General features: G+C 50.4%; 1 protein-coding gene across 1 annotated transcript in view; it reads left to right on the plus strand.

Moving 5' to 3' along the window:
• The window catches only part of LOC134338793 (uncharacterized), a 33,184-nt gene extending 20,655 nt beyond the window's left edge, over window positions 1-12,529 (plus strand). Inside the window, exons 3-6 of the mRNA XM_063034858.1 lie at window positions 1,721-1,843; window positions 2,527-2,678; window positions 10,228-10,345; window positions 11,317-12,529. Coding sequence (XP_062890928.1) covers window positions 1,721-1,843; window positions 2,527-2,678; window positions 10,228-10,345; window positions 11,317-11,445 — 522 coding nt within the window. The 3' untranslated portion in view covers window positions 11,446-12,529. The remainder of the gene's footprint in view (window positions 1-1,720; window positions 1,844-2,526; window positions 2,679-10,227; window positions 10,346-11,316) is intronic.
• The last annotated feature ends 4,319 nt before the right edge of the window (window positions 12,530-16,848 follow it).

Below are 16,848 nucleotides of genomic sequence, written 5' to 3' on the forward strand. Positions count from 1 at the left end.
TATGTTGTTACTGTACTGTGTGTTATGGTGTGTCACAGGGAGTGGTTTTGTTACTGCACTATGTGTTCGGGTGTGACACAGGGAGTGGTGATGTCGTTGTACTGTGTAACAACCGTGCTGTTACACACCCTAACATACAGTACAGTGACAACATTCCCTGTGACACACTGTAACAAATGGCACGGCTCGAACTGTCTTGAGGCCTATTCTGCATTGTATCTCAATAAATACATTATTAAATCCATAAACACAGTCAGCGTTACTCCAGGACCAAGGTGCAAAACACAATACAAACAGTCACTCACAGAACAAAGCACACGTAGCACATAAAGATAACAAGTACATGTAGGATATCAGTAAAAAACTGCCACCAAATAAATTCGAGCAGACCCTGACTCCAGGAATGCCAGAGAAATCTGCAGCTGAACACAGTACAGCTTCACTTCTGTCGAGCGAACACTGGGGGGCAGCACCACACCGCCCCGCTTCTCAGATCGGAGGACTGTGACCAGTCGTGTGCTCCAGCGATCAGCGATACTGCTGGTCATCCGTATTAACAATGTGGATGAGAATGCATGCGAATGCACGAGTAGTTGATGGTGGACAGTGAGGGACATTCTCCAAGCTTACAACAGGATCACGTTAACAGCGACAGCGGGCAAAGGAATGGCTGGTGGAGTTTAAGTCAGGAAGTCAGTGTGAGATGTTACATTTTACTAGCTGAACCCGGGTCGGTACAGTGTTGTAAAACACAAAGTGACCAGACGGTCACACAGGCTGGTTCAGGAGGCATCTGTCTTGAATCCCTTCATTGTCCAGGGTACTGAGTACAAGCGTTGAGATGTCACGTTAAAGGGCTGGAAGTAACGTGGAAGATGCGTAGCTCGGCCGGTGGGTGGCTGTTCTCCCGATCTTGGCGACTTGCAAACGTTTTGTTGATCAATGGAGCACTGACGATGTCCCCTCGCATGGTGTCGAAACGCTTGGAAGCAAATTGCCAAGACCGGGGGACAGCTCAACCCAACCGTGTTAAAAGGTGCACAAGATGTGGGTGAAAAACGCTGTAGACCTTGTGTACAGCCCAGACCGCCACACCCTCGTTAGGATGTGATTGAACCAGAGAGATTACAGTACAGATTGACAAGGATGTTCTGGGGCGGGGTGGGTGGGCTTGAATCTTCTGAAACTGGACAGTTTGCGGCTCTTTTCCCAGGAGCAAAGGAGGCTGCACTTACAAAGGTTCTAATTATAAGGGGAGTACAGAACATGGATGGCCCCCGGGAGGGGGGAGTGGAAAAGTGGAGGATGCAGGTTTAAGGTGTGTGGTGTAAGACTTAGAGGGGAACGTTTTTCCACAGAGGGCTGTGGAAATGTGGACTGAGCTGCCACCAGACGTGGTAGAGTGTACGATTACAATGTTAAGTTTGGACAGCTCGGAAAGATTTGGAGGAACATGGGCCAAAGGTAAGCAAACTGGATTAGTTTACAAGAACTGGCCCTCTTCATCCAGGTCTCCCAATCTACATGCTCCTCTCAGTCAGTCCCCAGTTGTCCCACCACACCCTGAGGCAGCCGCGCCTTCTGCTGCCTGGACACATGTGCCCCTCCAGGCGCAACACCACCCCGCCCTCCTCCGGAACATCCCTCGGTGACCAGGCCCAGGGACACAGTTGCTACCGTTGACAGCGAGGGCTGGACTTTGCACCTTTGTGTCTTCCAGTCCCAGAGACCATTCCAGGATGATCACCCAAACACCTCACACGCTGTCTGTCATGTGATGCCCAACAGCCAGTTGCCCAGAAATGCGACTTCTATATCTGGAAACATCTACTTCCGAAGACAGGTGAGATTCTGACTCGAGAATGTGTGATGTAGAGAGAGCTTCATACTCTGCCTGACCCTGGGTTATGTGTGTTAGGATGGTGGAAAGGGAGACTCACTCTGTGTCTGACTCCGGGAGTGTGTGATGGGACGGTGCAGAGGAAGCTTCACACTGTATCTGACCCCGAGAGTGTACGATGGGACAGTGTGGAGGGAGCTTCACTCTGTGTCTGACCCCAGGAGTGTGTGATGGGACGGTGTGGAGGGAGCTTCATTCTGTTTCTGACCCTGGGAGTGTGTGGCGGGACGGTGTGGAGGGAGCTTCATTCTGTTTCTGACCCTGGGAGTGTGTGGCGGGACGGTGTGGAGGGAGCTTCACTCGGTGTCTGACGCTGGAAGTGTGTGATGGGACAGTATAGAGGGAGATTCACTCTGTATCTGACACTGGGAGGGTGTGATGGGATGATGTAGGGGAAGTTTCTCTCTGTATCTGACCCTGGGAGTGTGTGATGGGATGGTGTGGAGGAAGTTTCACTCTGTGTCTGGCCCCGGGAGTGTGTGATGGGATGATGTGGAGAGAGTTTCACTGTGTCTGACCCCGAGAGTTTGTGATGGGGTAGTGTGGAGATGAAGCAGTCTGACCCCGGGTGTTTGGGAATATATTGTGGGATTACAATCTACTAATTTCCATGCCTGGTGACACAGAGAGGTGATGGGACTGAAATCCTTTTGGACCTTCATGGATTTCCAACCAGCCAGCAGGCTCATGGTATCCACATCCATGAGTTTGGAGATTTGACAAAAGGGTGTGATACATTGGGAAGGCACTACAACCCTCACAACAAGCGGCATGGCGGGTAAGTCAAATGCAGGGTCTTGTGGGGAGGGTGTCGAACCCCCGAGAACGTCCAGCTGTCTCTCGGTCATGAGGGATCTCAGGAAAATCCAGAAAAATTAGCCAAGAACAATCATGGTCATGAGACCATGATCACCCACGTCATTCGATACATCATGTGATGATGATGATGATGATGGTCGTGGTGGTGGTGGTGGTGGTGATGGTGGTGGTGATGATGATGATGATGATGGTGGTGGTGATGATGATGATGATGGTGATGGTGGTGGTGATGATGATGGTGGTGATGATGATGATGATGATGGTGGTGGTGATGATGATGATGATGATGATGATGGTGGTGGTGGTGGTGATGATGATGATGATGGTGGTGGTGGTGATGATGATGATGATGATGATGATGATGATGATGATGGTGGTGGTGGTGGTATGGTGGTGGTGATGATGATGATGATGGTGGTGGTGGTGATGATGATGATGATGATGATGATGATGGTGGTGGTGGTGATGATGATGATGATGATGATGATAATGATGGTCATGGTGGTGGTAACAGCCTTTCCGCGGGGTAGGTGAGTCCAAAACTCGAGGGCATAGGATTAGGGTGAGAAGGGAAAGATTTAAAAGGAGACTTGAGGAGCAACTGTGTCACCCAGAGGTGGTGAGTGTCTGGATCGAGCTGCCAGAGGAATTGGTTGAGGCAGATGCCGTACAAGAGTATCATATAAGAATCACTTGGAGGACAAGGCTTGGAGGAATTGAGACTAGCTGGGAGGGCACCATGGTTGGCATGGCTTGGTTGGGCTGAAGGGCCTGTATCTATGCTATATTGCTCTATGACTCTCTCGCTCGTATCCTCCAATCCCAGTTACATCCTGGAGCCCCAGCTTCCAAAGCCTCCACACCATTCTATCATGTAGCAACCACAATTACACACAATACTCCAACTGAGGCCTTACCAAAGTTATATATGAGTTCCCTGCTTCTATATTCAACACACCTACTGATGAAGGTATGTATGCCATAGTAAGAAGGCATGGCTTCCAAGGGGACATTGCTTTGTGGATCCAGAACTGGCTGGTCCACTGAAGGCAAAGAGTGGTTGTAGCTGGGTCATATTTTTCATGGAGGTCGGTGACCAGTGGTGTGACTCGGGAATCTGTTCTGGGACCCTTTCTCGTCGTGATTTTTATAAATGACCTGGATGAGGAAGTGTAGGGATGGGTTAGTAAATTTGCAGATGACACAAAGGTTGGGGGTGTTGTGGATAGTGTGGAGGGCTGTCAGAGGTTACAGCGGGACATCAATAGGATGCAAAACTGGGCTGAAAGTGGCAGATGGAGCTCACCAAGGGAAGTGTGAGGTGGTTCATTTTGGCAGGTCAAATATGATGGCAGAATATAGTATTAATGGTAAGACTCTTGGCAGTTTGGAGGATCAGAGGGATCTTGGGGTCCGAGCCCTTAGGACACTCAAAGCTGTTGCGCAGGTTGACTCTGTGGTTAAGAAGGCGTACGGTGCATTGGCCTTCATCGACCGTGGGATTGAGTTTAAGAGCCGAGAGGTAATGTTACAGCTATATGGGACCCTGGTCAGACCCCACTTGGAGTACTGTGCTCAGTTCTGGTCATCTCACTTCAGGAAGGATGTGGAAACCATAGAAAGGGTGCAGAGGAGATTTACAAGGATGTTGCCTGGATTGGGGAGCATGCCTGATGAGAATAGGTTGAGTGAACTCGGCCTTTTCTCCTTGGAGCGACGGAGGATGAGAGGTGGCCTGATAGAGGTGTATAAGATGATGAGAGGCATTGATCGTGTCGATAGTCAGAGGCCTTTTCCCAGGGCTGAAATGGCTAACACGAGAGGGCACAGTTTGAAGGAGCTTGGAAGCAGGTACAGAGGAGATCTCAGGGGTAAGTTTTTTACACAGAGAGTGGTGAGTGCGTGGAATGGGCTGCCGGCAACGGTGGTGGAGGCAGATATGATAGGGTCTTTTAAGAGACTCTTGGATGGGTACATGGAGCTTAGAAAATTAGAGGGCTATGGGTAACCCTAGGTAATTTCTAAAGTAAGTATATATTCGGCACAGCATTGTGGGCTGAAGGGCCTGTATTGTGCTGTAAGTTTTTCTATGTTTCTATGTTGTCATTTTCAGGAAGCTGTGCACTTGCACTCCAAGATCCCTCTCCTGAGGGTACTGCCATTTACTGTCTCATCCCCTCTTCCATCTGACCTCACTTTTACTTCCCAGTCCACATTTCCAGCTGGGGTATATCCTGCTGAATCCTCTATCGACCTTCCTCAGCAACTCACCAATTGGTGATGTCTGGAGACCTGCTATATCAACCGTCTGCGTGGATTATGCAGGGTCGGGATTCAGGACTTTGATTCCACAGAGGTGCTGATCACTGAGCTCCACCCAACAGATTCTTTGAAGCACCCATCTACAGCTTTGACTAAGTCAGAATCAGAATCAGGTTCAATATGTTCTGAAATTTATTGTTATGTGGTGGTAGATTGCAATTATGTAATAATAAAAACTGCAAAATACAGTAAATATATATATAAAGCTAAATTAAACAAATAGTGCAAAAAGAGCTTTTTTAAAAAAGTAGTGAGGTAATATTCTGTTCTTCACTCAGAGGATGGTGAGAATGTGAAATGCGAGCTTACTTTCAACGATTCGTCGTGGTGGCTATCCTTCGAGGTCGAGGATGATGGTCTTTGCTCTGTTGATCTACTTACGGGCTCTCAAGTGGCTTATGAGTCCAATCTTGGCTTTGAAAGTTCTTCCGCATTCAGGACAGGTAGTTCCAGATGGCAGATCGGGCTTTGGTTGTTGCTGCCTCTCTTTCCATTTTCTTCTCTTTTCTTCTGATTCTGCACATCTGTTGGCTTCGAAAGTTGCTGTTCCTTCTCGGATGATGGCTCGCCAGAGTTTCCTGTCCTTGGCATTGGTTTCCCAATTGTTGATGTCGATGTTACATTTCTTCGTGTTGGCTTTTAAGACATCTTTGAATCTCTTCTGTTGTCCGCCTCTTTTACGTTTGCCTTCTATAAGCTGGGAGTAGAAGATTTGTTTCGGCAGACGTTCGTCTTTCATCTGAACAACATGACCGCTCCATCTTACCTGGCTCTTGATGATGTAGGTTTCAATGCTTGTCGTTTTTGCTTCATTTAGCACGCTGACGTTGGTTCTTCTATCTCCCCAGCTGATATTTAAGGTGTGTCGAAGACAGCGTTGATGGAACTTTTCAAGTGCCTTCAGATGTCGTCGGTATGTTGTCCAGGTTTCTGATGCATGCAGGAGCGTTGGGATTACCACTGCTTTGTACGCTAACATTTTGATGTCTGTTCGGATGTCACGATCATGAAAGACTCTTGTTCGGATTAAGACAAGTTTGGATAGGTACGTGGATGGGAGGGGTATGGAGGGCTATGGACGGCTGTGGTCCCAGTACAGGCAGATGGGAGTGGGCAGCATAGACTAGATGGGCCAAAGTGCCTGTTCCTGTGCTGTACTTTTCTATGAGTCTATGGCTTCAAAGGCCATTCAGAAATCTGATGGCAGAGCGATGCTGTTCCTGAGTCGTTGAGTATGTGCCTTCAGGCTCCTGTACCTCCTTCCTGATGGCGGCAATCAGAAAAGGGCATGCCCTGGGTGATGGGGGCCCTCAATGATGGATGCCACCTTTCGAGGCATCGCTCCTTGGCAACGTCATTTACAGTATATACTGAGAGCTGCATCACTATTCCTTGTGCGACACCACCGGTCACAGTCCTGCAGTCGTAAGGTAATTCCCTCCACCACTGCCCTCTGTCTCCTGTGCCCAAGTCAGTTTAGAATCCAGTCTCCATGATCCCCATGTTCTGGATCAGCCTATTGTGAGGGAACTTGTAGTAAGTTGTACTGGAGTCCATGTATACAGCATCTACCACGCTGCACAAAGTCACACCAACAGCACTATGCTTTACCGGGTGCTCTCATACCTCCTCCCTAAGATCTTGTCCACTGATTTCCTTACCACTAGCATACAGCTCATTGGTCAAACATTCCCTACTTTGTCTCTACTGCCCTCCTTAAACAGAGGAATGATACTGGCTACTCGCCAGTCCTCTGGAACCATGTCTGTGGATAGAGAGGGTACAGAAATCTCTGTCAAGCCCCCAGTAATCTCTCTTAACTCCCTCAATAACCTAGGACAGATTCGATCAGGCTATGGACCTTTACCCACCTTAATGTCCATCAAGAGTTTTAACACTTCCTCCTTTGTGTTAGTTACATCCCTGGAATACCAGCATCCCACTCCTCAATCTCGCTCTCCCCCACATCCGTCTCCTTGGTGAATACATCTTTAATAACTCATTCACTTCCTCTAACTCCAGAAATTACCTCCTTTGCCCATGAGCAGCCTTAACCCCTGCCTCCTCCATAACAATCCCCTTATTTTACTATTAATCTGAAATACTTTTGGATTCTCTGTAAACCGACTTGCCAGTGACAATCAATCCAACCTACTGGGTACGATTAATCCTACCTACTGGGGACTTTTGATCCTACCTGCCGGGGGCATTGAATTCTACCTGACAGGGACATTTAATCCCACTTGACAGGGACATATAGACTAACCTACCAGGGACATTTTATCCTACCTGTCAGAGATGTTTAATCCTACCTGTCAGGAACATTTAATCCCACTTGCCAGGGATATTTTATACTACCTGTCAGGAACATTTAATCCCACCTGCCAGGGACGTTTTATCCTACCTGCAGAGATGTTTAATTCCATCTGCAGAGATGTTTGGTCCTACTTGCCAGAGACATTTAATTCTACCTTCAGGGACATTCAATCCCATTTACCGAGGACGTTTTAGAACATTTCCTAATTCCCTGTTCCTTTCTCTTTCCGTAATGCCCCTTTCAGCTCTAATGTTAGGTAAACCTCCCCTTTGTTGTCTAAATCTGTGATATCTCTGATTGTCCAAAGTTCTCAAGCCTTGTCATCCCTGTCCTTCCTCACAGAAACATGCTGGTCCTCAACTCTCTGGGTCCCATCTCACTGGGTCCCATCACTGCTGTAATGTGGTGACCAGAATTTGGACACGGTCAGTCTGTGGTCTCTCTGGAGTGGTGTTCAGTTCCGACATGACCTGCCAGCCTTGGGGGGCATCCAGTCTTCCTCTTTCACCCCTTACTCACACGATGAAGTCATGGAAACCCATGACCCAAGGTGGAGAGCAGAAACCGGATTGGATGAGGACTAACCAATCAGGAGGGTGGGACTACAGGGTAGAAATACTACCGGCCTAGACATGCCCAGGCATCATCCCTGATGAAGGTGGCAGAGTTTGCCATCGAAACATCGGCTATAATCGATACCAGCACCCGGCAGGAAGCCTGAGAAGAGTTTGTTCATCATATACACCCGGAGCACTAGATCTTTTTTCACTCTGCCTCTAATTTTGGATACCTCAGCCTCCTCTGCTAGAGGGAAAATAAACCCAGCCTCTTCAATGTCTCTCTGTTAATGAAACACTCCATACCGGGTGTCAACCCCATGAGTTTCCTCTGCACTCTCTCTAGTACAATCCCATCCAGAAAGGTACATGGTACTCCAGTCATGCCATCCCAGCTCTAATATTCTGTGCCCTGGCTACTTAAGACAGTGTCCTCTGTGCCATCTTCTCCATGCTCTCTACCTGCAGTGTCATCTTCGTGATGCTCGGACGCACAAAACGTTCCTGCTAATTTTTTTTTACAGCTGCGCGAACCAACCGTTGCTCTGAGCAGGAAATGCTTACACGGCCTGAAAACTGCGTGGCATTTTATACTAACATTATATTAAAAGAAAATTCCAGCTGCACGGCAACAAAGCCTATGTACGCGGGAGCATTTTAGTCACTGCGCGACCGCGCAGCATAGAGTGAACAGTGAGCGTACACCTCGGTTCTGGTTTAGGGCCTCTCATTCTCTGTGTTGTAATGGAGAGATATTGTACAGAAACTGTCCCTTCAGGGCACCTAGTCCACACCGACCTTCAACAACCCAACTACACTAATCTATCACTTCCATTCCCCACATTCCTTCCCGCCCCCTTTCTCTTAGACACCACCCCTCACCCATGCACACTGTGGACAATCTCCAGCAGCCAATTAACCCACCACCATGTACATTGTTGGGATTTGGGAGGAGTCTGGAGCACCCAAGGAAAGCCCCCATGATCATAGGAAGAGTGTGTGTGCGGCCAGTTCTAACTAACCAATTGCCACTGCTGGCGACCGCCGCAGATTTGTTATACTCGTATGGCACTCACTCCAACAGCGATTGTTCCAAGAGTCGGAGAACTGCTGAATTCGATCCTTTATTAGCAAGTAACAAACTTACAATCTTGAAGCGATGAAACTAAGTGAAATTGAGCGATCAACAAAAGGCGTGACATACGTCGGTCCCCAGCTCCCAACTGCCCCGAGGAAGGCACCAATGCGCAACTTAATCCCTTAGTTTTTACCAGGCTCCTCCTGTGACCACTCACCATAATGCACATAGGGAACACCCAACCGAGAATACAAAGCAGGTAGAGAACAGATGCATGGCTCCAACAGGGTGTAAACTCCACAGACAGACAGCGCCGGAGATCAGGATCGAATCTGGGCCACTTCTGTGAACTATACCCGCTGCACCTTTCCGACACCGATATCCTGCACCCATTCCATCTCCCAAAGCACATCAGACCCCATTCATCAGGAATAGCATGCATCTGGCACGGCTCTGTCCAATTAGCCTGATTTTGGACTACCCCCTCACCCCAGCCCGGTCACCCACCCATACTTAAATCTGTGCAGTATATAGCAGGGTTTCAGCACCAGTCCCTGCAGTACACACTGGTCACAGCCTTCTAATAACAAAACCCAACTCCCGATCCACCCTCCCTTGCTGTCAACCCCTCCAGTCACCCGCTAGACCTCTTCCCCTCCCATCTCCCCATCCCGTCACCCTCTCCCTCCTGTGACTCTCAGCCTCCTTCCTCACCCTCTGCTGCAGTCACCCCCTCCCATCACCCTCCGTCCCACCTCCTCCCCCCCCCCCCGGCAACCTCAGCTTCCAGGTACCCACCGCCCCGACTCCCCAGCCGACCGGTCTTCCAGCTGCTTTTGGATTCCCTGGATTCGAACTGTGATGTTTAGTCAAAGTCAAAGTCTGTCCCGAGCCGTTGTGACCCATCAGGCCGGTGCTTGTGCCGGTTTCTGTGGTGTGAAGCGACTGAGAGTACAAGACTCCCCCTCCCGGATAGGACGCCAGTCTATCGCGAGGTTAACCCCCAGCATTTGCCGGTACCCATTTTCAGCTGGGTGGACTGGAGCAGTGTGTGGTTAAGTGCCTTGCTCAAAGACACAACACGCAGCCCCGGCCGACCACTCGAACCCACGCGTGATGTTTAACGTGAGGGCAAATGTCTACGGCGGGTTAGAGGAAAGAATAGCACTTGTGTTAACCCGGGAGAGTCTGCGGGAGCCGACACGTTCTCCGTCTTGTTCTATTCTTCCCACAGTCACGCAGGAGACCTGGGGAATTTTCAACCCAACGCCACAGGGGACATATATCAAACAACAGTACAAATGCACCTCCGGCTCCATGGGGCTCACTCAGTCATTGGCCGTTCTGTCGTGGTGAGTGAAGGTGGGGAGGGCGTTTGAGATCTCTCCTCGCAGGCTGTTGGGGCATAAAGCAAGAAGGTGGGGAATAATTCACAGCACCCTCCGCCATTCAAATTACGCAGACTGGTTTCAACTCCGGGGTATGAACTCTCCAGGGGAGATCTGCCACATACAATGTATGGGTGCTGAGGGAGAGGCAGTGAGGGAGTGCCGGACTAAGGCAGGGGCTGTGAGGGAGTGCCACACTGCAGGAGGGGCATGAGGGAGTACTGCACTGCGGGAGGGTCAATGAGGAGAAATTGTCATATTAGGAGTAGAGAGCTTACTGAGGGATATGGGGGCCAGAGAGCGTCACCAGGATGAGGAGGTGTGTAGGAACTGGAGAGGTTACAGACACTGGGAGTTGTATAGAGGAGGGGGGTATCACAGAGACTGGGAAAGGTGTAGGAGAGGGAGGGGTCACAGAGACAGGGAGGGGTGTAAAGAGGGAGAGGGTCAGAGACACAGCGAGGGGTGTAGGAAGGGACGGGATCACAGAGACGAGAGGGGTGTAGGGGAGGGAGGGGGTTACAGAGATGGCGAGGGGAGTAGTTGAGCGAGGTGTCGCAGAGATGGGGAGCGCTGTAGGGGAAATAGATAAGGGATCACAGAGACAGTAAGGGGTGTAGGGGAGGGAGGCGTCACAGAGCTGGAGCGAATGTAGAGGTTGGATGGGGTCACAGAAAACAGGAGGGGTGTAGGGGAAGGAGGGAGTCACAGAGACAGGGAGGGGTGAATGGGAGGGAGGGTGTCATTGAGATGGTGAGGGATATAGGGTCGGGATGATGCACGGAAACACTGAGGGTGCAGTGGAGGAGGGTGTTGTCGGGGAGGCTGTTCCTGGTCGGTACAGGCGAAGTTGCCATGCAGCCTGCCTGTACTCTGCACTCTGCCTGTACTCTGCACTCCTGCCACTAACACCCATCTCATGTTCCCTGCGACAGATTCACGAGGACGAGGATGACCTGGGCCACCACGACGAGCCCGGCAGCGCAGTGCACGGAAATGCAGGCCTCCGACTGGCCTGCTGTGTGATCGGGGTCTCCAGCCGGAGAAGCTGGCCCCGGGAGTGAGGGAGCCGAAGCCTTACAGCTCCCAGCCGGAGAAGAGGGGCTGGTGGCTGTGTCTCTCCCTCGGTGGCCTGCCTCACTCGCTCAGTGGTCGGATCAGAGGGGGAAGCAGTGGAGGGCAGCACCTAGCAGGAGACCAGCCCCTAGACTGCAGACCCAAATCCCAAATCCAGGTTCGAAGTTTCACATCCAAGTTCAGGACCCCAGGCTCCGAGACCAAGTTCAGCTTTAATTGTCACTCAATGATACATATGAATACAACCAAATGAAACAACGTTCCTGCGGGGCCAAGGGGCAAAACACAGCCAACAGTCACACACAGTACACATAATTATGATATCAGAAAAGAAGGCCGTTACAAAATAATTAATATTCGATTCGATTAGATTAAATTAGATTATGAGGACACACAGTCCTCTTTTATTGGCATTTAGTAATGCATGCATTCAGAAATGGTACAATGTTCCTCCGGAATGATATCACAGAAACACAAGAGAAACCGACTGAAAAACTGACAAAAACAACATAATTATAACATTTAGTTACAACAGTGCAAAGCAATACTGTAATTTGATGAAGAACAGACCATGGGCACGGTAAAAAAAAAGTCTCAAAGTCTCTCGAAAGTCCCATCATCTCACGCAGATGGTAGAAGGAAGAAAAAATCTCTCCCTGCCATGAACCTGCCATTATTAAGAGAAATAATAATCATATATTTCAAGTCCCCGAATGTTATGGTCCGTAGGTTGACCCAAGAATCTGATCCTCACTCCTCTCCGTGGAAAGGAGGGCCCTCAGGAAGTGGGACAATGGAGATTAAAGCTGGTAGTCCCCGGACAGTGATTCATCGGCCCAGGGACTCTCCAGCACTGGCACTGACCTTGACCCAGAAGCCCTGGCTGGGAATCACCGATCCCAACGCCTTGTTCCATTTCCTGAGAGCTCCCTAGGATGGTCAATCCGAAGACCAGCAGCAAGTGTTCGGGTTCCCTGCTCTCCCACCCAGCCACCGACGTTGGTGGGCTTCACGCAACGAATAAACTATCGAAGCCACCCTCAGTGCCTCGGTGCTTCTCTCTGTAACCGACTTATCTGTCTCTTTGCAATGACTTCAGCCACAACACCATCACATGACGTGAAGCACTGTGCTCTGGGTCCAGCCCTTTGGTGCCGGCTGGTCCGTGGGCCTTCCGAGAGCCAGTCCTCGCCATGCACACCCTGTCTAGAAATGGCAAGTGCTTCAAGAGTCCCAAAGTAGGGAGGCCAAGAGATGGGGTTCTGGTGTGGGAGGGGGGTCAAAGAAACGGGGAGAGATGTACGGGAGTGAGGGATATACATAAACACGGAGGGGTGGAGGGGCCAATGCGGGTTACAGAGCTGGGAACGGGTGTAGGGGAGGAAGATAGTTACAGGAACGGGGAGGGGTGTAAGGGAGGGAGGGGGTTACAGAGATGGGGAGAGTGGGTCACAGTGATGAGGAGATTTGTAGGGGAGAGAGGGGAGTCACAGATGAGAAGGGGTGTATGGGAGGAAGGGGGTTATGAGGATACAGAGGGTTGTAGGAGCCAGAGACAAGGAGGAGTGGAGGAGAAGGAGGGGTCACAGAGGCAGGGAGGGTGTAGAGGGAGTGGAGTAGAGGAGGGAGGTTTGTAGGGGAAGGAGGTGGGGTCACAGTGGTGGCGAGGATTGTAAGGGAGGGAGGAGGGGCACAGACGGGAAGGGGTGTAGTGGAGGGAGGATGTAACAAAGGCAGGAGTGTGTAGGGGAGGGAGGGAGTCTCAGAGATGGGGAAGGGTGTAGGAAGAGGGGTATATGAGGATAGGAAGGGTTGTAAGAGCTGGATGTTACAGAGACAGGGTGGGGTGTCGGGTCTGAAGGGAGTTCACACAGATGGAGAGGGAGGAGGTTCGAGAGATGGGGAGGGATGTAGGGGCTGGAGGGGTGCACAGAGATGAAGGCGAGGGAGGTAGTTACAGAGACATGGAGGGCTGTAGGAGCCAGAGGTGGTTTCAGAGAGGGAGGTTTCTAATGGTGGGTGAGGACAGGGCTCCTCATTATCTGAAATATGAGTTTGGGTGTGAAGAACTTGAGAAACTGGAGGCTGGTCAGACTCTCCTGACAGTCCTGTCGTTCAATCTGACCGCAGCGGATCTGGCTCAGCACCTATCACCTTATGCGTTGGAATTTTTTGAGCAGATTACAAGTAGGATAGATAAAGGGGATGCAGTGGATGTTGCATATATGGACTTTCAGAAGGCATTTGACAAGGTGCTGCATAGGAGACTGCTTGCCAAGTTCAGAGCCGATGGGATTGCAGGAAAGTTAGAGGTTAGAGCATTAGCTGATTGGTTGGAGACAGCGAGTGGGAACAACAGTTTCCTTTTCTGGTTGGCTGCCAGTGACTAGCGGTGTTCCATAGGAGTCAGTGTTGGGACCGCTTCATTTTATGCTGTATATCAATGGTTTAAATGATGGAATAGATGGCTTTCTTGCCAAGTCTGAAGATGATACGAAGTTTGGTGGAGGGGCAGGTAGTGTTGAGGAAACAGGAAGGCTGCAGAAGGACTTAAACATATTACGAGAATGGACAAGGAAGTTGGAAAATGCCTGGTCATGCACTTCGGTAGTCGAAATAAATGTGCAGACTACTTTCTATATGGGTGGAGGGGAATCCAAAAATATGAGATGCAAAGGGACTTAGAAGCCTTTGTGCAAAACATCCTAAAGGTTAGCTGGCAGATGGTGTCGGTGGTGAGGAAGACAAATGCAGTGTTAGAGGTTGATGTAATGCCAAGGTTTTGTGAGGCCTCAACTTGAGTATTGTCAACAGTTTTGGGCTCCTCATCTAAGAAAAGATGTGCTGGCATTGGAGAGGGTCCAGAGGAAGTTCACAAGGATAATTCTGGGAACGAAATGGTTATCACTCAAGGAATATTTGGTAGTTCTGGGTGTGTATTCACTGGAATTCAGAAGGATGAGGGGAGATCTCATTTAAATCTTTCGAATGTTGAAAGGCCTAGACAGAGTAGATGTGGAAAGTATGTTTCCCATAATGGGAGAGTCTCGGACAAGAGGTATTCAGGGAGCCGGAACCGGGAGATGCTGCGGGATAGTTTAATGTGTGACACGGGAAGGAGCCCTGCCAGATCCGCTAAGCCACGGGCCGGATGCGCTGCCATGCCTCCAAGGAGTTTGGGCATACTCGTAAGAATTACCCCAGGCTGAGAAGTCCACTGTTGCGGTACAGGAGGGCACCACAGGGCCTCGCTTTTCCCTACCCCCAATCCGGGACTCCGAAGGAGTTAAGTCCCCGGGGTTGGACGGGTTGATTGTGGAATTCCTCCGGGTCTACTGGGACACACTGGTTGCCGACTACGCCAGAGTCCTGGGCGAAAATCCTGGCGACAGGTGAGATGCCCCTCTCTTGGCACAGGGCGGAACAGGAGGATCTTCGCCGCCTGAGATTGGCGCCCAGTGTAAAGCCTGGCGACGGGTGAGATGCCCCTCTCTTGGCACAGGGCGGAACAGGAGGATCTTCGCCGCCTGAGATTGGCGCCCAGTGTCTCTCCGGTGCACCGAATGTAAGATCTTTGCCCGGACAAAGCCCGATCGCCTGGGCTCCGCCCAGACCATTCCTACACGGTCCCGGGCCGGTCCATTCAGGACAATATCCACCTCCTCCGAGACCTGATACACCTTTCCCGCGAGGCTGGCCTGTCAGTCACCCTTTCTCCCTCTCTCTCTCCATCAGGAGAAGGAGTTTGAGCCCTGCTCGGGACTCGGCACGCGTTCGGCCTCGGACCGCATTTTGTCACGCGTGTTGCACGCAGCTGCGGAGCGCCTCATAACGGTTACGGAATCCTTGACCGAGCCCTTTAGCTTTGGGAAGGGGGTGCGTCAGGGCTGCCTGACATCGGGGCAATTGTATCCTGCCTGCGTAGAGACATTCCTCTGCCTTCTTCGGAGGCGGCTGACAGGTCTGGTCCTGCGTGAGCCGGAGATGTAGGTTGTCCTGTCTCCTTACGTCTGCTTATGACCAGAGGATGCGAGACTGACAGCAGGTCCTCTCAACCGCGCCCTCCTTGGAATATCTTTATTGTCATTGCATAGTACAATTTGTCATGCACCAACACAGCGAAAATGAGTTTGCAATCTCAATGCTATAAAACAGCAAATAAAATAAATAAATGATAATTAAAATCAAGTAACCAGCCAGTACAAGCAACGTCCAGCAGTGCAAAAACGCAACTCAGATGCATGACAGCCAGAAAACCAGTATTAAAGTGGCAATATAACAAATTGATGGATGATGCTTGATCGATTGGCTCAGAGCAGTTATAGCTCTGGGGAAAAAGCTATTTTTTCAGTCTGGAAGTGCGGGCATTGAAAATCTTACAACGTCTGCCAGATGGAAGAAGTTCAAACAGATGATTGCATGGGTGTGTATTGTCCTTACAGATGCTTGTAGTTTTCCTTAGGCAGCGAGAGCTATAGGTGTCCTCCAGGGCTGGGGGCTGTGTCCCGATGATCTTCTGCGCGCTAGAGACGACCCGCTGAAGTGCTTTCCTATCAGCTGCTGTACAACTGAGATACCACACAGAGATGCAGTTTGTTAAGATGCTCTCTATGGTGCAGCGGTAAATGGTCACCAGCATCTGTTCAGGTAGACCAGCTTTCGTCAGCGTCCTGAGGAAAAACAAGCGTCGCTGTGCTTTCTTAACTATCGTACTGGTGTTAGTGGACCATGTAAGGTCTTCTGAGATGTGTATTCCCAGAAACCTGAAACTGGACACTCTCTCCACTATGTCTCCGTTAATGTAGACTGGAGCGCACTCGTCATCCCGTGACTTTCCAAAATTGATAATTAGCTCTTTAGTCTTTGCTGTATTAAGAGACAGGTTATTCTCTGAGTACCAGTTCACTAAGTTCTGTACCTCCTCCAGGGTCATCTGGAGAACGAGCTCTGATTTTTAGTAATGGATGGACTCGCTGTCAGAGGAACTAAGACCATTGGAGTGGAGCACCATGCATCCCCTCCATCTGGGGGTCTACCTAAGCTTCACCTCGGAGACTTGATTGGCAAAACTGTCTGCCCGGCTGGGACGCTGGCCGGGTCTACTCCGCACAATCTCCTAGCGGGGCAGGGCGTTGGTCATCAACCGGCTGCTAGGCTCCATGCTTCGGTACCGGCTGGTCACTTCAGTCCCGTTCACTGTATTTGCCGCCAGAATCCAGAGGAAGTTGGGTGGAGCAACAGGGAGGCAGCGGGTCGCTGCTGTGGTCCTGAGTCCTTGACTGCGGAGGGTGGTCAGTGTGAAAATGTACCCAGTCGGCAGCCTTTCGCCTCAGGACCCTGAACAGGTACATGCGCACTGAGCATTACCCTAACCCTAATGCGCAGGCGAC

The sequence above is a fragment of the Mobula hypostoma genome, chromosome 28 (assembly GCF_963921235.1).
Source record: "Mobula hypostoma chromosome 28, sMobHyp1.1, whole genome shotgun sequence".
Taxonomy (NCBI): Eukaryota; Metazoa; Chordata; class Chondrichthyes; order Myliobatiformes; family Myliobatidae; genus Mobula; species Mobula hypostoma.